The 21,649-nt window shown below is 39.7% G+C and overlaps 1 protein-coding gene across 1 annotated transcript; it reads left to right on the top strand.

Annotated features, from left to right (window-relative positions):
* Nucleotides 1-5,037: 5,037 nt before the first annotated feature.
* On the top strand, nt 5,038-18,007 carry hyal6 (hyaluronoglucosaminidase 6). The gene is made up of 3 exons (XM_041796583.1): nt 5,038-5,976; nt 17,264-17,353; nt 17,436-18,007. The coding sequence occupies exons 1-3, from the start codon at nt 5,038-5,040 to the stop codon at nt 17,928-17,930; spliced, it is 1,524 nt and encodes a 507-aa protein (XP_041652517.1). The 3' UTR covers nt 17,931-18,007.
* The last annotated feature ends 3,642 nt before the right edge of the window (nt 18,008-21,649 follow it).

Genomic DNA, 21,649 nt, shown 5'->3' with positions numbered 1-21,649 from the left:
TTCTAGAACTTCTTCCGTGTGAATTGTTTTGGGGTGGATTGAACAGCTGCAGACATTTAAAGCCAAAAGATACCCTTAAAACCACAAAATCTTCTTTTCCTCCTTTTCTGAATTTAATGATCTTCTGGGGGCCGGACAGGAAGCTTTGGGGGGGCCTGACATGGCCCTCAGGCCACCTGTTGATGATCAGTGGTCTCGTGTGAGTGCACGCTGGGAATTTGTACAATCATATATTATCACTACAACTATAGACAACAAAAGATCTGACTCTCTCAGGTTACAGAGGTTGTTTGGCACAGATATGAATATGTTGTTGAGATTCTTGTCTCGGGTAATAAAGTCTGAAAACCACCGCCGAGACTCTAAGCATCCTTAATACATTTTAAAAGAGTCCATCCCGTGCTGATGGTGGTTGAGGTACTTCAGTCTGGACCACTAACTGGTCCACTAACTGGCATTGCCATCCCGTGCCAGTGGCTCAGCAAAAAACAAATCAGGAGATCTGGCTTGTGAACCTCCCGTCCTCATCTGGATCCAATTAGCTGAGTTCAGCGTTTTCCCGTCTTGTAGTGTCTGTCTGACACAAAAACATTAAAACTGAGTCTCCTGTGTCAGTTTGGACCCAGACTGGGATTTTGGGGGGTCTTTCTTGTGGTTGTTGTTGCGGTGTTTCAGGGATTTGATGGTTTGAGGACAGCCTGAGTGGCTTCACCGCACTTTGTTTGTCTTGGATGAGTGGAGAAACCATGCAGCTGGGAAAATGAGAAAACTATCGGAGAAACGCTTTCATAAACTGAGCCGGACATGAAGAAACTTTCTGATAAATTACTGCCTTTTAAGATGTTTTGAAGGAGCGATTCTGACTATTTGTGACTATTAGCTCAGAGTCATCTTTTTCCTGCTCCTGAAAACCTCCAGGATGGAGAGTTGGCTCTGGTCTCTGATGCACGTCCAAGCTTGGCTGCATCATAAAGTTCTCGTGCCATTAAAGTCATCAGCGATCATCTCTGTGCCGACGCTTCCTCAGATGAATGAAGAGTTGAAACGCTTGGTGAAGCCTCAGCCCACCGGCGGTTTCCTGCTCCGCTGCTCCACTTACAATCCCACAAAGAGCATGATGGGAGATTTTCCGTGGCTTCCTTGGAGGCAACCTCAGTGGCCATGTTTCCCAAGAGCCGGGTCACAATATCTTTCCCCCGACTTTGGAAAAAGTGAATTATGAATTAGTTGCATGTGAGGGGGCGCCAAGGGCAATTATCTGGGGAGCTCTTACATAAAGAGCTGGAGGGAGCAGTTTCAGAGGAATGTTGGAAGAAAATAAAAAGCTGGAGCTACAAAGAGACTGAAAATGTCCTGATTTTATAACTCAATCAATATAAGCCCAAAGCCTTTTAAATGGAGCTGAAATTTTTCTGAGACCCAATACATGATTCTGAAATTATTCATACAAATATGTCCAATTAAATACTGTTTTTTACATTGCAAAATTCAAATACTCAAAAGCAGCTTCAAAATACACTATATTGCCAAAAGTATTCACTCACCCATCCAAATAATTGAAATCAGGTGGTCGAATCACTTCCATGTCCACAGGTGTATAAAATCAAGCACCTAGGCATGCATGACTGTTTCTACAAACATTTGTAAAAGAATGGGTCGCTCTCAGGAGCTCAGGGAATTCCAACGTGGTACTGTGATAGGATGCCACCTGTGCAACAAGTCCAGTAGTGAAATTTCCTTGCTCCTAAATATTCCACAGTCAACTGTCAGTGGTATTATAACAAAGTGGAAGCGATTGGGAACGACAGCAACTCAGCCATGAAGTGGTAGGCAAAGTGTCGTATGCAGTGGTGTAAAGCACACTGGACTCTAGAGCAGTGGAGATGCGTTCTGTGGAGTCATGAATCGTGCTTCTCCATCTGGCAATCTGATGGACAAGTCTGGGTTTAGTGGTTGCCAGGAGAACGGTACTTGACTGTATTGTGCCAAGTGTAAAGTTTGGTGGAGGGGGATTATGGTGTGGGCTTGTTTTTCAGGAGCTGGGCTTGGCCCCTTAGTTCCAGTGAAAGGAACTCTGAATGCTTCAGCATACCAAGAGATTTTGGACAATTCCATGCTCCCAACTTTGTGGGAACAGTTTGGGGATGGCCCCTTCCTGCTCCAACATGACTGTGCACCAGTGCACAAAGCAAGGTCCATAAAGACATGGATGAGAGAGTTTGGTGTGGATGCACTTGACTGGCCTGCACAGAGTCCTGACCTCAACCCCATAAAACACCTTTGGGATGAACTAGAGCAGAGACTGAGAGCCAGGCCTTCTCGTCCAACATCAGTGTGTGACCTCACAAATGCGCTTCTGGAGGAATGGTCAAAAATCTCCATAAACACACTCCTAAACCTTGTGGAAAGCTTTCCCAGAAGAGTTGAAGCTGTTTTAGCTGCAAAGGGTGGACCGACGTCTATTAAACCCTATGGATTAAGAATGGGACGTGACTTAATTTCATATGCGAGTCAAGGCAGGTGGGCAAATACTTTTGGAAATATAGTGCATCTATGAACCTAATTCAGGCCAGTCTGCAGTAAACTTGCAGTCAAATAAAAATATCTAACTGATGAATTAGTCCATCTTAATGTATGAGAACACTGTAGGCGTCGGCATATCTCAATGACGGAAGTCACTTGAACTGAACGGCTTCTTCATGTTTTCTTCGTGCATCGCCGGCAAAAGAATATAGACAAGTTCGTCGCATAAGGAAATACAAGTACACAAAAAATACGCTAGTTTTCAGACTAACAAGAACAGCAATTACATCACATTAATTTTATTTAATCGAATTATTATCCAAATTCATGTATCACTGAGCACAGATAAAATATGCGACAGGAGTTTGGCTGGCCAGACACTGACATCGCCGCCATGTTGTCCGAGGTAAGTCCACTACGTCATTCAATACAGTAGATAAGGACTGTGCACGTTTTTGGAATAAAAAGCTCAAACAACGAGATTACATGGATTTTAAAGAATCATTTAATAATCGATGCATAGTAAAAATAATAACTGATAGTGAAATACAAGTACAGTGCTTAACAAATTTATTAGACCACCACCCAAAGTAAGGTTTATGACACAGCTGCCCTAAATTAACAGCACTGGTAATTACCAAAATCATTTCTTATGTTTCTGCAATGGTTAATACACCAATATGTAGAAGCTCTTTAACCCAAATGATATTTTTAATGCTAAAATATCATTATTATTGTTATCCATGAATTTTCAAATTGACTGATTTACAAAAAAAAAAAAAAATGAAAAAATAGTAAAGCACATTATTATTTCTTGATTAATATGTCAAATTATAGTTATTTACTTGCATTCTTGAACAGAAAAATGAGTTTTAATGATTGAATGTTATGCTTGATTCATTTCTGACTTCTCAAAGAAGCCCAGTGAGCCAGCTCAAATTTGGGTGAATTCAGTTTGAAATTCCTCATTCCTGTTCGAAATGGTAAAACGTGGAGAGCTCACAGAAAATGAAAGAGTCCGCATTAAAGCACTTGATGATGCTGGATGGTCTCTGAGACAAATATGACAGGTGGTCTAATAAATTTTTTAAGCACTGTATATATAAATAAGTCGTAAATCGTTTTTTTGTGCAGACGATCCATTTTGGCAGAAGTGGCCCGGCACAATAAATGCTAAACAGGAAGTACTTCGTATACGCGTGAAAAAGGCCCTGTTGTGCAAGTTATTGGAAAAAATAGGTCAAATGATCAGATTAATATATAAATTTGTAAATATCAATTCGGAATAAAAAATATCTAAACATATATGAAACTGTATTTTATATGAAATTATTTTATTTTAAATCATGGAGTACATCTTTTCATTTAACTGAGAAAATACAAGAAAGCAGATTCTGCTTTTATGTTTCACTTTCAGTTATTTTTTTTGACATGGATCATTTGTAATCAACGGTTCATTAAAATCCATGTAATCTCGTTGTTTGAGCTTTTTATTCTGAAAACATGCACAGTCCTGGTCTACTGTATTGAATGACGCAGTAGACTTGCTTCTGGCAACATGGCGGTGACGTCTGGCCACCCAGCCAGTCTCCTGTCGCATATTATGTCTGGGCTCAGTGATACGTAAATTTGGATCATAAAACGATTCATTAAAATAAATGTAAATGTTATCACTGTGCTTGTTAACCTGAAACTAGCACATTTTTCATCTACTTATATTTCCTCATATGACGAACTTGCTTATATCAATATGGCGGCGATGCACAAAGAAAAGAAGAAGGAAGCTGTTCAGTTGAATTAAATTGAATTTATTTATTTGATCAGGGACAATGCACAAAAAAAACATTAATCACATACAATGATAATATGTTATGTGCTAGGTTTTAGCAAAAATGCTAGTTTCCACCTGCAGTCCCTGGAATGACTGCAAGTGACTTCTGATATAGACAAGATATGGCGGCGATTTTCTGACTTCTTCCATGAAGTGGAGGTCCGCGGATGCATCCAGGTACTCTTGCACCCTTAAGCTCTAAGGAGCTTCCTCAGACTGATGCCAGTAAGACATTAAGTATTATTTTATTCAGAAGCATATTTATTTGTCATACAGCATCTTGTTGATCCTTGCAGGTGAAACCTTCATTGCCACCATGTAAAAAATGCAGTATTAAGAACTGTGTTTTCCTGTGTTTGAACTAAATAAAATCATTGGTTACAGTTGAAATAGGTTTTATTAAACCTCTGAGAGAGTAGAGTTTATCCTCCTGGTCCAGACCTTCACTGCTTCTCTAGGACAGGACTGGGAATCCTCTTCATTGAGTCCAGCTCCGTTCGAGAACAGGGGAGCTTTGTGTTTTGTTGTGTTGTGGAATTTGGAGCGTCCACTTCATCAGTCATCTCTCCTGACATTATCTCTGCTCATTCATCCTCGTAACGTGTTTGTTTTCTCTCCCTACATGTTGATTCTCCTCTTGGCCTCTGCAGGACCACTAATTGCTCCATGAGGAAGCGGGGGCCATGGCTGTGATGGAGCTCCGTCTCCTCCTGGCTCTGGCCTTGTGGGTTTGCGTGGGACTGGAGGTCCAAGTTCGGGGTGACCAGATGAAGCCAGCTCGGGCGCCTCTGCTCCCTCACCGGCCTTTTGTCGTAGTGTGGAACGCTCCCACTGAGTCCTGCCGCCTTCGGTTCAAAGTGGACTTGGACCTTAGTGTTTTTGACATCGTCGCTAACCTAAATGAAACCCTAAGTGGACCGAATGTCACCATTTTCTACCACAGCCACTTGGGATACTACCCGTACTACTCCAATACAGGGGATCCTATCAACGGAGGACTACCTCAGAACCAGAGCGTCTCCAAACATCTGAGCAAAGCCCGAGCCGACATCGACAAGCTGATCCCCCATAAGGATTTCAGAGGTTTGGGCGTCATCGACTGGGAGCACTGGAGGCCTCAGTGGGTCCGAAACTGGGGATCCAAGGACATTTATCGCAACAAATCCAAGGAACAGATCCGGAAACTTCACCCGAACTGGCCGGAGAGCAAAGTCGAAAACGAAGCGAAGGAAAGCTTCGAGAGGGCTGGGCTTGCGTTCATGAATCTGACGTTGGCGTTAGCTGAAGGACGCAGGCCGGATGGATTGTGGGGGTTTTACCTGTTCCCTGACTGCTACAACTACGGGTACAAGCAGCACCCGCAGCGGTACACCGGGGAATGCCCCAACATTGAGCACGTACGTAACGACCACCTGATGTGGCTTTGGAGGGAGAGCACGGCCCTCTATCCCTCGATCTACCTGGACTATGAGCTCAAGTCGTCCCCCAACACGGTCAGGTTCGTCCACTATCGGGTCAAAGAAGCCATGAGGATCGCATCCATCGCCAGGACGGACTTCACGCTGCCCGTGTTTGTCTACTCCAGACCGTTCTACGCCTACACCTTTGTGGTCCTGTCAGAGGTAAGTGTCACTACAGACGTTGTTTAAGGAAGAATCAAACCTCCAAACATCATGGCGGCCATGTCAACATCTTCAAGTAAGAATTATAACAAAAGGTGTTAGTAGCATCTACACTGGGGAAAATGTTATTAATGCTTATCTTCTAGGTTCCCATGTGCACATACATGATCACTGAGTACATGAGTGTGAGAGGGGGAAGAGAGACAGAGAGAGAGAAGAGCCTACCTATACAAGCAGCAAAACTCGCATTAAGCACAAGACGACAGCCAGTCTTAAAAACAACCGGCAGATAAATACTGGAACAAAGCATGGCAGTGTTACAGACAATTAAAGCTACTCCAGAGGAATGTGAGGTAAAAGCCTGGACTGAGCTTGATTCTAGTCTGCAGCATGTAGTCTGACAGTCAAATCAGTCGCACTAAAGTGATGGAGAGGCTGAGGTAGCACATAGTGTGCATGCTTACTGGTCTTGAAAAACAAATTCTGATGGTTATATCTGCCATCTTACATTGCTCCCAGACTTCATCACGGACTATCTGGCTGCTACCACAAATGGTGCGTAGGTATCTCTGGAAAAATGGCACGTCTAAAAGAATTCTTATAAATTTCTACAAATCAACAATTGAGAGCATTCTCACAGGGAGCCTTCTGGTTTGGTTTGGAAACATGACAGCTCAGGACCACACTTTAATCTGACAGGCCAGTTAGATGGTTACATGTGTCTACAGCATTACTTAATTTCACAATCATCTGGGAAAGTGTTTGGGAAGAGCAGGACTTTTCTTAAGGTCTGTCTGGGACCAGGGCTGTAGCACGGGGGGAAAACGGGTACTTATTACCCAGGCCCACGGTAGGAAGGGGCCCTAGAGAAGCCCACAATGAAAATTGTGATTTTTATTTACTTTTCATAGCATTTAGTGTCATTACTGAATCAAAAGTGAATTGGTCAACAGACTGAAATTTGTATCAAATAGATCAGCATTACTCAACCCTGCTCAAAGACCCAAATTATTGAAAAATACTTTTGCAAAAGCAACAATCTAAAGTGGCAAAATTAGGTCAAAGTCAGTGGCGTGCACAGATTTTTTCAAGGGCAGGGGCGAAAAGAAAAAAAAGGGCACATACAGCGCGTTCTCACCACTGAAGAGGGCAATAAGATTTGTGTGTGTCGAGGGCACTTTAGACATGTTTATATGTTATACAAATGGCACATTATATAGCCTTGAAACAGACTAACTAGACGACTACTGAAGTTAGTTTGTAGTTAGGATCAGCATCCACAAGAACTGTGTAGATTCAACGTTGGACTGTGAAGAACACACAAAATGAATAAATAAATCCCTAGGGGGTCTGGGGGTCTTCCCCCAGAACATTTTCAATTAAGTAGATGCCATTTCCTGTATTCTAGTGCACTTTAACACCATATTAGCACCAGATAATCCAAACTGGTTCTGTGAGATATAGTTCTGGCTCAATATAAATCAAAAAAGGGCCCAACATAAAAGTCATTGCAACTGTAGTGTTTTGCCAACCGGGAAGGCACTTTAGCATGCGTTTTTACCACCCAAGAGGGCAGTTTATCATGGTTTAACCAGCCAAGAGGGCAATTAAATGTTTTTTTTTCACCCAAGAGGGCAGTTTAGTGTGTTTTACCAATGAGGAGGGTACTTAAACATGCCTTGTTGCCACCCAAGTGGGCAGTTTATCATGTTTGAACCAGCCAAGGGGGCAGTTTAGTGTGTTTTGCCAACCAGACGGCACTTTAGCATGTGTTTTGGCTCCCAAGAGGGCACTTCAGCGCATTTTTCAAAAATTGGGCCACCCCCCCACCCCACCCTTTTGAAAAGGGGCAAAATCACCATAAAAGACCAAACACTGGGTGAAAAGTGACAAAAATGGGGGAGAAAAAATGGAGGAGATTCTCCATGAACAAAACTGATCCCAAGGATGGTCAGGAGATGTGCATAAATGTCTTCTCTGCCAAGACAAGCTTTCAGAGTAACTCTTAGTACTTGTATAAAGAAAAAGTAGTCAAGTTCTTATGAAACTACCGCTATTCTACACTGTAAAAAATGTCCGTAGAAAATACGGCAAAAGACTGTCAAATAGCAACAGTAAAAGACCGTAAAACAAATAAACATATATTACTGTATAAAATACACAGAATTGCTGTAAATCAAGCAACGGTATGAAACATAAATATTTACAATTAAAGTACGTAATAATTACAAAATTGTACCGTTTAAACGAAAGAAGATTGTGAAAATAAAGGAAAAATACTGTAATCTTCAAGACGGGCAATTACTCTAAAAATTACAGTAGTATTTTGTTAAAATTACAGACTTTTCTCTCATGTACATTTAAATTCACAGTAAAAATCTGTGAAAAAAATTGCAATCACATACCGTAATTTTAGCAGGGACAAGAGGTTAAAAAAACTGCATGATCAGGAAAGTTCTGTAGAAAATACAGTAAAAACCTGTCAACCTGCAAAACCTGTGAACAAGCACCAATTTGTTGTTATGTTCACATTTGTTTCTCAGTGCTACACCACATGATGCTGCCTTGTGAAATAAGCGGACAGTTACAGTTAATATGAAAACCTTATTGAAACAAGAATGGTACCAAAAATCATTTTGTTTGTTCTTAATTTGATGGATGAAAGTGGTCAATTATTTTAGTTTAACTGATTTATTGGAAAAGAATGATGTTAATTGCTCTCACAAAGAATGCCATTGCATTTGTAAAGCCATTCCACTTCCTTTAATGCATCTAACACAAAATACATTGATGTACTTTAATGTTTCAGTCAATCTTCCAGAACTAAAATTGGATGACACATATTACTGATAGGAAATATAACAAGGTAATTGGAAAGAACTATTTTATATATACATAGAGAGAGAGAGAGAGAGAGAGAGAGATACATACTGTATATATAATATGTATATAATACAGTTGAATATATAGTATATACATTATATAAATACAATAGTTATTTTTACTGGTTAAACAACTTAAACATGAATGCAAATAGAATGACAAGAAACCCTCCATAATCAGTTTTAAAAATGAATGTGAACTGTACATATAGTCTATCAAATTGATTTCTAAGGGGAAAAAAATTCTTTAAAAAAAAACAATATGAAACCATGGTTTAGTTTCTGAAATTTTAATTTACTTCTCATACCTTATGTAATTTAATCTAAACTTCTCTTTACCTGTATGTGGGGTTATTTATGTCAAGAAAATACGTTTTGTTTCATGTGCCAATGCTGTATTAACTATTGGAATCTGTTCAATAAAGTTGTATCAATATAAAAAATAAATATATAAAAATAATTTTGAAAAACTGTTTCCCGTCGCCATTCAACCCTGTCTACACAGGAACGTTTTCTATTCTGTCTGTACTAGAACAGCGATTTGGGTGTTTAAAATGGAACAATTAGGAAACGAGCTACAGAGTGAACAGTTTTCAGTCACCTCCCTCCATGTACACTAACAGTGCTGCTTTCTCGAAATACGTTTGCGCACTGTGGTTGCAGTCAATTGCCATGCGCGAATACGGCTTCGCGCAGGCGCGGGGAAAGAAGGACCTTATACGCATGCGTGTGTGGTTCGTTGGAAAATCAAACCGCCAACGGCTGCCTGGTACACTACAGCGCTTTCGTGTCTTCTGTGGTCTCGTTCTGTGGACTCTATTTCATAGAGTTGCTGTCTGCTCGTAGAACGGGCTGCAAACGAAGATGGAATACAAAGCAGGACATTGGCGTGTATTAATTCGACGTCACCCGGAGCATCAGCCTACGAGCTATTGGTAAGGCATGTAGAGCTTCTTTTGTCGTAGTGTCAAATATTTCTTGAGTTCTTTTCATTCAGTAACACCACGTGTTTATAGGTAGAAGTTAAATGGGTCAGGAGGCATTTTGTTTCAGTTCTAGACCAGCCAACATTGCTGTTTGATTTGTATTTTTTTCTGTCATTTCAGCGTGGAGAACGTTTAACACTTGCTGTGTTGGGGACCATAAGTGAACCCCAAGCTCAGAGCTAACTCCGCCCACTTCAGACTTTTGAAAAATGCACAAAAAATGGGCGGTTGGATACTGGGAACACTGGGAAGAGGGTAAGAAAAAGGACGGAGTTTTCCAGATGAGGTGGGAGTGACCGTGAGGACCGTGATGTCCCCTAGCCAAAAAGTGAGAGTCCCGCCGCAGCACTGATGCTTCAGAGCGACCTAAGGTGAAGGATTTTTCCCCTTCAGAGTCATATTCATATCTGTGTTCAGAGTCACATTCATATCTGTGTTCAGAGTCACATTCATATCTGTGTTCAGAGTCACATTCATATCTGTGTTCAGAGTCACATTCATATCTGTGTTCAGTCACATTCATATCTGTGTTCAGTCACATTCATATCTGTGTTCAGTCACATTCATATCTGTGTTCAGAGTCACATTCATGTCTGTGTTCAGAGTCATATTCATATCTGTGTTCAGAGTCATATTCATATCTGTGTTCAGAGTCCCCTGAGGTAGGCTTTCCAGCTTATTCCTACCCTTCCATGAATATGGGCGCAACATCCGCTCCGTTCTATCTAAATGGGACTTTGCATAGAAACGAGATGCTAAACGTGACTATTAAAGCAATTTTAATACCAAACTACATAAACTTAGACTGCTTCACCTCAAAGTGGATAATATTATTATTATTTCTCTAGCCTCTACTGGAGAGTTCAAATTGATGACATTACTTTAGATAACATACACGGGCATATATAGCTAACTTTATTAGCTTTATATCAGTATAAAAAGATACATTTCTAGTTTGTGGAGTTGCTGAAATTCTCATTTTACAAACTAATCCCTCTAAAATATGGGAATTATATCTATAAAATTATCCATGACTCAAGTTGCCAGCTCTTCAGTTTGGTAAATGTCAAGTTTTGTATTAAGAATTAATGATAAATTAATACTAAAAGAATCACATCCCCGATGCATTTAGACAGTGGACAGCATGTTGTGAGAGACATATTTAACTTTGTCATAATATTAGTACCATGAACATAGCAGCAGGTACTGAGCATTACAGAAAATATGATTAAAAAATTTCAGCTCATTGATTTAACAAAAATGAAGCAGTATTTATTACAGCAAATATTTATTTATTTCAGAACAACCACTGTTGACACTAAATCACTTTAGTAAGCCTTTGGAAAAATCATGTTTTTGCTATTATTGTTACTGTACTGGAAGTTCCACTTCCATTCATAGCTACAGTAGACCCCCAGGAATAATGTGGTATCCACCTTATTTACTTATCTACAGCTTATAATACAAACAATGTGAACATGTGATAACAAAAATATAAATATTTACAAATTCCAGAAGAATTCCTATTGAAACAACTGTCGTTCTTTGTTAGCGTCTATAGTTAGTTGCTGTACTAGAATACATGTATTTAATGTAGCCTACTTCCGTTTGGCACCGGAAGTTTTTACCATATTCACATTTACAGTAGCAGCCCCAGGAATAAGGGGGATAGTGTGGTGGTGGACTGTGGTGGTCCTGGGCACTACCTGTTGGCTCCAGCACCTCCTAAATGCACAATGGGGATATGTGCACGTCAGTGTCATGGCACTAAAGATTTAATAGCTCACTTGATTTTTGCAGGATGCCACAAAGCTCAAGATTCAGAGAGGACAGTTGGAGGGCTGCTCAGAGGACATAAAGGGTATGGTGTTTCCCCTTCTCTCCTGTTTCGACAAAAAAGAAGACAACCTCTTTTGCCTTGTTGAAACATTCTTGCCAGATGGGGTACCAGTGGAAAGCCTGCCCCATGTATTGTTGTTTGTAGTAAGTGGATCTCAGAAACACTTTAAAGACTCATTTGGATGGTAATGGATGATTTGCTTGTAATTCTTTTCTACTTTTATCATCCTCCCAGGAGCCTCTTGCTAGGCTTCAAGGCAGCTCATGCTATGCATTGACCAGCATTGGGATCCACTCAGGAGTTCCTACAGAGGTAATAATTTTTCCTCTTTAGAGGTAGTTATGTGGTATAGTGTAATGCTGGCAAAATGTTTTATTTCCTTCCAGCCGTGTGCATCATATGATACAATATCAGTTATTTTTATAACTGTGTTATCGTCACCTGTAACAGCTGCTATCCTGAGGAAGACGGTTCAGGACAATAAGAGCCAAAACTAACAGACTGAAAACAGCACATATCCCAGAGCAGTTGCAATAATAAACTAGAAAAGCACTCAGAGAGCGCAGACCTCCGCCATTAGCCCTATCTCCCAATAGTGAAGAGTCCTTTAAAATTCCTAGATCCAGACGATGATCTGGATCAGTCCCAAAATCAAATCAGTTCTTCCTTTTGCCATTTCTGACATTTCCTGGAAATTTCATCAGAATCTATCCATAACTTTTTGAGTTATGTTGCCAACAAACAAACTAACAAACCCTGCGATCACATAACCTCCTTGGCAGAGGTAATAATAATTGCACTGAATGGAACTGTGCAAAATTTCGTTGTACTTGTGTACAATGAAAATAAAGATTCTGGTTCAGATTTTTAGGTTTGATAGTAAACAAATTTTCAAATTTAAAAAACAAGAAAAAAAAATAGATGTGCAGCATTTTTTCTAAACTGTTGTGAGCAGAAAAAGCGCAAGGGCAAGCAAGATGACATACAGAGCTGTGGGATCAACACACACTCTAAGTGGAGAGGGTAGCACCAGTCACAGCTTAGTGTTGATTTTAGAAGAACATATAAACACAGCAACACCCGTCTGATAACTGCTTGACAGCTGGATCACTCTACATGTATGTCTGCATTTTTGTGTCTGCTGTAGCTTCTGCCACAAAACACAAGGGATGTGACAAGACATTCAGCTCACGGGACAAGAAGAGATTGGGTCCACTCCTTTTTTGAGTGAATTCAAAAATTGGATAGTACTTTGCAATCAGTGCATACATAAGTGTTCAAAACTTCTAAGTTGACATGATTTGGTGCTTTACCTTGTCTTTCTATTTTTCCTTACTCTTTTTTAAGGTCCTGTTTCTTCTGCTAGTAGTGACTAGGACTCCATTACTTTATACTGTCTCCGGTATTCCACTCTTCTAAAAAGACGCCAGTTATCAAGGATTAATAATGGTAAGCCTTGCACAGCATTTGTACATACCTCAATAAATTCTTTAGATTAATCTTTCTTTAAGCAACATGAAGCCATTTTATGTTTATTTTATGTAGTTTACACCAAGCACTGCATTAATCTGGTCATGTAGAAATACCCAGAATACTGCCATGCCACTGCTTTGTCCAGCTTGTTCTCAGTGTTCTGATGATCACACCATATGGGGGCCAATACAGTTTTCTGTGTGAGTCATATGTTTTCATTATGATTGATTTAAAATTCAGCGCCCATCATCTTTGTTACAGCAAAATCCTTTTGTACCCCAAAGCATTTAGGATAAGTGTACCCATTAGGCCCACCAAAATCTAAGTTCACGTGTTTTTCATAGATACTAAGATGGTTTATAAACATGATCATTTGTTAGAATGAAGGATTAATCCCTCATTTGAAGGTATATTTATTTACTTATGCATATTTTAAAGAACAAATTAAAGAAATGTTATGAATAAAGTCAAAAGTCTGGCATGGCCTTAATTGGTACCTAAGTACCATTTAAGCCCACGTGTGTTCCAAATAAGCCCACAACCACGTTTATTGACAGAAATTAAAAAAATTATTACATTTTTCAAGTAGTAAACATATTAATTCAGTAACATGTTATACATGTTAAACACAATTTAGTTTTTGAACTTAGATTTAATGTTTGGCTGTCACAATGATGATTTTAGGACAGTTGCTGTAATTCCTCTTTTTTGTTGGCATTTTTCTCACTATAAACAAATAATTATGCAAAATTAACTGACATAACAATTCTTCTGGTCAGTGTGTGATCTGTGATGTACTTGTGTTAATGAAGTTAGTATAACAACATCCAACATGATTACAGCGAAAAGCTATCAAACCTCAAAATTTCATTTTTTTCTATTGAAACACATCAGATGGGCTTAAATGGAACACACTGGGCTTAAATGGTACTACAGTGACTACCAGGGAAATGAAGATAATATGTTCTCACCAAAATTAAACAAATGTTTAAAGAAATGCCTGTAGCCTAAATATGCTGTAAAACTTGCCATCACAGTTATTCCTCTTCTGCCAAACTTTCTGAATTATCAAGGAATTCTTGTTCAAAGTTTTATGTAAGATTTATGTAAAATGAATCAGAAAACACTTAGTTTGTGTACTTATCATTTTTAATCATTAAGCAGTGTATCTATCAGTAGGGCTACATGTATTGACTAGTGATTAGCTCGCTACGCTAGCTAGCATGACTCATCTTTTCACATAAAACTAAATAGTAAGAAATTACAAAAAACTACCTGTTTATACACAAAAAAACAAATCAGTAATCTCTCAAATTACATAATATGAATGTACTTAACAAGTCAGTGGCTGAAAATGGTTGAAAAGAGGTTCTTTCTGAGGGGTCCCAAAACACCAAAGTTTTGAGGCGACTTTATCTGAGCCTCTTTGAGACTGCACAAATGTAGGCGGGCCTTTTTCAATATCTACAAATGTGATTGGTGTCAAACAAAAACTGACATATAATTAAGAAATTGTGTGATTGGACAAAATAATGTATAGCATAAGACAGGCCCCTCTTTTTTTTTTTTTTTAAATTGACTTCAAAGTCGCAAGTGGGCTTAAATGGTGCCTGGGCTTAATGGGTAGGCTTACCCTAATACAATACAATAATAACTTTATTCATCCCCGAAGGGAAATTAGATAGAAATTATATATAAAATTATATATTATATTTACATGTAAAAGCAAATTCTATATTTATTTGGGTGGTCTTACAAGTAAATATATATATAAAGAGCATAGTTTGCAAATATTTATCTTGTGGTTCAACTACCTAAAATCACAATATAACCCTTATGAATGGTTCATACCAAGGTCTTTTGCTAACACTTGTGGTTTGGGCTATTGTGTGTAGCTTTAGATCAGTGTTAATTTCGTCGACTAAAACTATGACTAAAAATGTTCATCGACAGCTTTGTTTTCCATGACAAAAACTAGACTAAGACTAACAAAAATAGATCTGTGATGACTAAAACTGACAAAACTAAGTTTAGTTTTTGACTAGAATGTAATGTAGTTTTCGTCGGACATTCAAAATCCATGATATCTCTCCACTGTGGGTAATTCTGTCAAAAAACAATGCAGCTGTAGCTCTTCTGTCTCTCAGCTGTAGAAAGCAGGGACCCCAGGTTTGGCAGGGTGCAGAGAACATCCCACTATGACTTGGTACCAGATTTAAGCAAGACAATAAATGCTTGGACTAAAAGTAAAACCTAAAATGTGAGGACTTTTTATGGACTAAAACTAAATGGACAGAAATGACTAAAATGTGACTGAAACTAAAATTCATTTCACTTAAAGACTAAAACTAATACTAAAATTAAAAATATCTGCCAAAATTAAAACTGCTTTAAATAATGACATCAATTCAAATTTATGTTTAGTTTTTACAGCAATAGCTACGTCACTTTTTTGTGTGGGTCCATATCTTCTTGGATATGTGAAGGAGGGGGGAGCTCAGTGGATACAAGCCTGGGCACCACAGCTCTAAACTATAAAGGAAAAGCAAATTGCAATTAATATGTCATAACTGTCTCATTATAATCAATAAGGGAAAAAGTAATTGGCTGTTGTTAGGTGATTGCTGACTTAATAGCTAGCACTTGTGGGTACATTTGCGTTTCTTCACCATATTCTATTATAGAAATGATCTGTATGTACTGTACACACTGTTTATTTTATTCTGTTGTGCTGATTGTAAGCATGGCTTATTAGAGCCTAGTTTTCTCAAATTTACATCCGTGTAGGCATTAAACTGAAGCACTGAATCACTCTAACTTTGTTTTGTATATGTACTTCCTGCAGAGAGGATGGAGCCAGTCCAAAGTAGAACACCTGATGAACTGTGCTCGAGTCTTCAAGAAGATGAAGTTTCTTGGCCATGTGAAGCTTCCCAAGTGGAAGGCCTTCTTCAGTCAAGACTGGACTCATTACTCTTGAATCATTTAGGGGCAAGTGACTTTGTTTCATCTTCATGCATTACACCAAGGACTACCTGTCATACATATGGACACAAGCTTTTTCTTCCAAGATCTAAACTGCTTTGTGAGTATACAGACAAGTTATCAGATGTGTTGAAAGGTTTTTTTATTGCAAACATATAACTGCAGAGTTTCTTATTGTTTATCAGAGAGCTTGAATCTTTTGTTAAAAGTAGGAGTATTAGGGCACTACTGCAAAAATCTAGCAAATTAACTGAAATTTCACATGTTTTGTACTGTATTTTTTACAGTAAATTTCTGGCAACCACAGCTGCTGGTAATTTACTGTAAAATTTAAAGTAAGGCAGTATTAAGCTACTACTGTAAAATCTGCAAACATCAGCTGTAATTTCTCATGTTTTGTCCAGTATTTTTTACGGTAAATTTCTGGTAACCACAGCTGCCAGTAATTTACTGTAAAATTTAAGTAGTTATAATAAAATACCGTTAAACATTATACGAGTCTACTGTTTTTATTACTGAGATAGACTGTATTTAGGTTTACAGGATTTCTGGTGTTTTTAAAGTAATTTACCGTAAACAGGTTTGTTTCATTATCGTTATTTTTACAGCCAATCCCTGTAGAAAATGTTGTAATAGAGCTGTAATTTCTACATCAAATTACAGTAAGTTGTACAGCAAATTACCGTAAATATGGTTACAGTATAACTGTTATTTTTACAGCAAATCCTTGTATAAACGGTTACAATATTGTATTTTTTTAACAGAAATTTACAGTAAAAAAAAAACAGGTTTGAACTGTAATATTTACAGTTGTAGAATGAAAACACCGTTTTATCGCATACATTCTCACCGTAATTTTTACAGTAAATCTCTGGTAACCACAGCTGCCAGCGTTTTACTGTAAATTTAACGGAATTTTTTTTACAGTGTACAGCTACATCCAAGCTAAAAGGAAGGGTGGAGAAGGGCAAAAAAATCTGTTGTGTCATGAAAAGCTTTCAGTCTTGCTCTCTGCTGTCTCTTTAATGGGGAAATGTTGTATGTATGCATGGTATTCATCATGAAAAGTTGATGTATTTAGATGTTTACAGGCTTAAAGGAGATGATTTGTTCTGTTTCAGAGTGATCTCATTCACACCATCGGAGAGAGCGCTGCTTTGGGAGCATCAGGTGTTGTTCTCTGGGGATCATCAGAGTACGCACGGACACAGGTAGGGGGAAGCTCTGCACTGTGTTGATTTTGGTCTTTTTTTAAGAGTTATGATGATGTCTTTTGCTGTCTGCTTCCTCCAGAGAAACTGCCTGACTGTGAAGAAGTACATTGACGGTCCTCTGGGTCATTACGTTATAAACGTCACCTCTGCAGCCAAGCTGTGCAGTAAGGCACTTTGCAAGAAGAACGGCAGGTGCGTCCGTAAGAGCCTCGATTCCGGCGCTTACCTCCACCTGAACCCGCGCTTCTTCCACATCCACCACAACCCGGCCCCCCGGGGTCCCCGCTTCCACGTCAGGGGTCACCTCAACAACCACGACATCTTAGACATGAAGCACAAATTCACCTGTCAGTGCTACCAGGGCTGGACGGGGGTTTACTGCGAGATGCCCCAGACTCCATCGCATCCTCCTCCTCCTCCTTCTCCGCCACAGCAGCCCGTCGCCCCTCTGCCTCACCCCAGGGAGCACAGCCTGCTGGGAGATATCCTGCTCCTCCTGTCACTCCATTTCTCCTGTCTGTGCATCATCATGTTCCTAGGACTCTGTCTGATCATCAAGTGTCTGATCCTGTAGACCCGCTACCGTTGAAGACATCCCTCAAAAATCAACAAATACAGTCAGTCTGCTCTAGTTAGGGTTGTTTCTGTGTGTATTAGTGGGGATTTTCTATTAAAGAAAAATGGCATCATTGTACATGCACGTTTTTTGTTTTGCAAATGCTTTTCCTAGAAATCAGTCCTCTTGGGGTTTGCAGTTCATGTTCTGCAGTCGAGGCTAGTTTCCTAATAAAAAGATCTAAAAAGTTAGACCCATAAATCAGGTTCACCCCTCATTTTTGAGGTCATGCAGAAGAAGCTGCAGAAGACTCCTCAGAGGTCAATGACAGGATTAAATTTGAGGAGAGGAGGAAAACTTCCTGTTTTCCAGAATAAAGCTCACTTGTGGACAAGCTCTAAGACTAAAGCACTGTTGGCATGGGGTTAGTATTTCTTGGGGACCACTGAAAACTTGTGAATTACACCGACATCAGAGTTTATTGTTGCACAATTGCATACGATGAAAAGTGAAAACACAGTTTTAGAGTTTTTTGAAAATTTGTTAAAAATAAAAAAACTGAAATATCACATTGACATGAGTATTTAGACCCTTTGCAACTCTTGAAATGTGGCTCAGGTTTTTCCCATATCTCTGGATCTTTGCTGAGATGTTTCTACACCTTGATTGGCGTCCACCTGTGGTAAATTAAACTGATTGGACATGATTTGGAAAGGCACAAACCTCTCTATAGAAGGCCTCACAGCTGACAATGATATCAGAGCAGAAACCAAGCTTGAGGTCAAAGGAACTGCCTATAGAGCTCAGACAGGATTGTTGACACACACACACAGATCTGAGGAAGACAACAAAAACATTTCTGCAGCACTGAAGGTTCCCAAGACCACAGTGGCCTCCACAGTTCTCACATGGAAGACATTTGGCACAACCAGGGCTCTTCCGGTTCCAGACAAACTAAGCAATCAGGGAAGAAGGGCCTAAGTAAGAGAGGTGACTAAGAACCCAAAGGGCTACCATCAGTGGGCTTATGACAGAGTAACTAGACGGAAGCCTCTCCTCAGTGGGTAACACATGAGAGCCCACTTGGAGTTTGCAAAAAATCTCCTGAAAGACTCTCAGACTGTGAGAAACAAGATTCTGTGGTCTGATGAAACCAAGATTGAACTGTTTGGCCTCAATTTTAAACATTATGTCTGGAGGAAACAAGACACCACTCATCACCTGCCCAATACCAACCCAACAGTGAAGCATGGTGGTGGCAGCATCATGCTGTGGGGGTTCTTTTCAACAAATGAACTGAGACGACTGAGTTTCTAGCTGCGTTTCGATTACCCTTAGAGTTGCACAAAATCTGAATAGGGCAATAAAAAACTGGTAATGGAAACACAAGAATTTTAAAAGAAACCTCTCAAATAGGGCACACAGATGGTCGAGTGGTTTAAGGCACGCACCATGTACGCGGGCAGCCCGGGTTCAAATCCTGCCTGTGTGCCTCTCCCCACTCTCTTCCCTTTTTCCTCCTCTATCATAAAGGCACAAAAAAGGCATAAAATAAATGTTAAATCAAAGAAAAACTCTCAAATATTGCTAAAAAGTTTGTATGCTCTCATGAGGAGGTTTTTCAGACGTTTTGATATAGAAATATATCACAAAAGTGCAATGGAAATACTTTTTTTTGCATTTACAAGTCCCAGGATGTAACATATGGTGTCACATGACCAGTTCACTCCGAAACAACATGGTGTGGTACGTGTGGACAGAAGAGGAGATCGAGACGTTTCTTAACATCATACTTAAACCCTTATACGTGGCTTTTGCCTCTGAACTATCATCTGTTGCCTTCGTCTTTTGTTCAAAATCATCAAGGCAACGGCTGTAGATGTAATCATAACTGTACCAACACGCAACAGGTTTTGAACGTCCATCTTGATTACAGCGAAGTCTCACAAGATGGGATTTCAGACTCAGGTCCAAAACTTCTGCAATAGAAACACATTCAAAGCACAATTGTACTTAGTCAAAATTTAAGAAATATCACTTATTTCACGAAAAACTGTAACGGAAACGCAGCCTCTGATTTAAAGATATTTTCCCGAAGAATATTTACTTATTCAGATTTTAAGAGGATTTTAAAAATGAAAAGAAAAGTTTCCTCATCCACAAGCCAAACAGGGTAAAACCATGTCCCAATTATCCCATTGTTTGATGTCAGACTGCTTAAGTTTCTTAAACAGTGAAGTAAAAGCAGCTGAAAGTGAGGTTTCACATTTAGGAAGAGCAGAAAAAGAGAGAAAACATCACCTGTTCAATACCATCCCAATCATGAAGCATTGTGGTGGCAGCATCATACTGTGGGGGCGTTTCTCAGCAACAGGTAGTGGAAGACTTGTCAGGGTTGAGGGAAGCTGTACGGAGCAAGGACAGAGATATCCTCAATGAAAACCTGTTCTGCAGGGCTCTGGACTTCAGGCTAGGCCGAAGGTTCACCTTTTAGTATGACAATAACAGCCAAGACAACACAGGAGTGGCTCAGGGACAACTCTGAATGGACCAGCCAGAGCCCTGACTAGAACCCTAACATCTCTGAAGACCTGAAAATGGCTGTTCCCTGACAGTCCCCATCTAACCTGACTGAGCTTGAGCAAAGAATGGCAGAAAATCCCCTAATCCAGGTGTGCAAAGCTTGATAAGTCATATTCAAGAGGCTTGAGGCTGTAATCGCTGCCAAAGGTGCTTCAGCTAAGTACTGAATAAATATTGTGTGTGATATTTCAGTATTTCTATAACTCTATTTTCACTTTGTCATGATGGGGTACTGAGTGTGGATCAGTGAGAGGAGAGTGTCCCCCAGGTTAAGTTGTTTTAAATTCATGCAGACATGTCAATGTAAAGGTTTTACGTATTGCACCTTTAAACTTTAAATCTGTTTAAGACATGAACAGTATTTCTAAAAGTCTCAGCTTTAATTTAACCTATTTTATGAAAAGTGGCTCTCCCAGCTGTAAATGTTGCAGGGAATAACCTCAGATTTAAAGGTCAAATATGCATAAATCTGTAGAAATTGTGCAGCTTCAGCTCCATCACTTGAGTTAAGAATACAAACTTTGACATCATGCAGCTTCCTGATCCTCCTGCAGCAGCAGATTAGTGTTCAAACTCTAAAGCTTCTGTTAAAGTGGAGATGTTCATTTATTCCACGCTGACTTTAACACTTTCTCTAATCCTCGGTTCGCCCTGTTGTGACAGTTTAACAGACATGAATCATGAACCTCCAGTTACAACACAAACGTCTCCTCCCTCCTCGCGTCCTCCTGAACGGTGTTTGTTCCTCCCTTTCTCCTGGGACGATTGTTAAACGCCTCCAGACGCTGACTGTGACTCATCGGGCCGACTTTCTCCATCACAGCCAAACTGTCAACAGGCTGATGGAGAGCTGTCTGTGATGTCAGCTTCATTATAACCAATCAAACAGAAGAGAGTGACTGGGAACAGACAGATCTGTCTCTGCTGATTTACTGATGGTTGTCAGAGAAGAATATTTACGCTCTGCTCGTCACAGAGAGAATCTACACCAGACTGATCTCTCTGATGGTGATTTCACACAAACATGACCAACTACGTCTGATCACTCTGGGCTGTGTGCTAGCACGTATACATCCAAAGTTCAAAAACCTGTCCACACTTCTGTAGGATTCTCTAAACATTAGCAAAGCAAAGTTCTGACAGGAAACCGTTCA

This window comes from Cheilinus undulatus, linkage group 9 (genome assembly GCF_018320785.1).
Source record: "Cheilinus undulatus linkage group 9, ASM1832078v1, whole genome shotgun sequence".
Taxonomy (NCBI): Eukaryota; Metazoa; Chordata; class Actinopteri; order Labriformes; family Labridae; genus Cheilinus; species Cheilinus undulatus.
This window is presented reverse-complemented; position numbering and strand designations above follow the sequence as displayed.

What these genes read in the sequence shown, in the direction of transcription:
- hyal6 (XM_041796583.1), top strand. Translation starts at nt 5,038, where the DNA reads ATGGCTGTGATGGAGCTCCGTCTCCTCCTGGCTCTGGCCTTGTGGGTT. An exon ending in CCTTTGTGGTCCTGTCAGAG is followed by an intron (nt 5,977 to 17,263) that starts GTAAGTGTCACT and finishes GTTCTGTTTCAG; the next exon opens with AGTGATCTCATTCACACCAT. An exon ending in CAGAGTACGCACGGACACAG is followed by an intron (nt 17,354 to 17,435) that starts GTAGGGGGAAGC and finishes TGCTTCCTCCAG; the next exon opens with AGAAACTGCCTGACTGTGAA.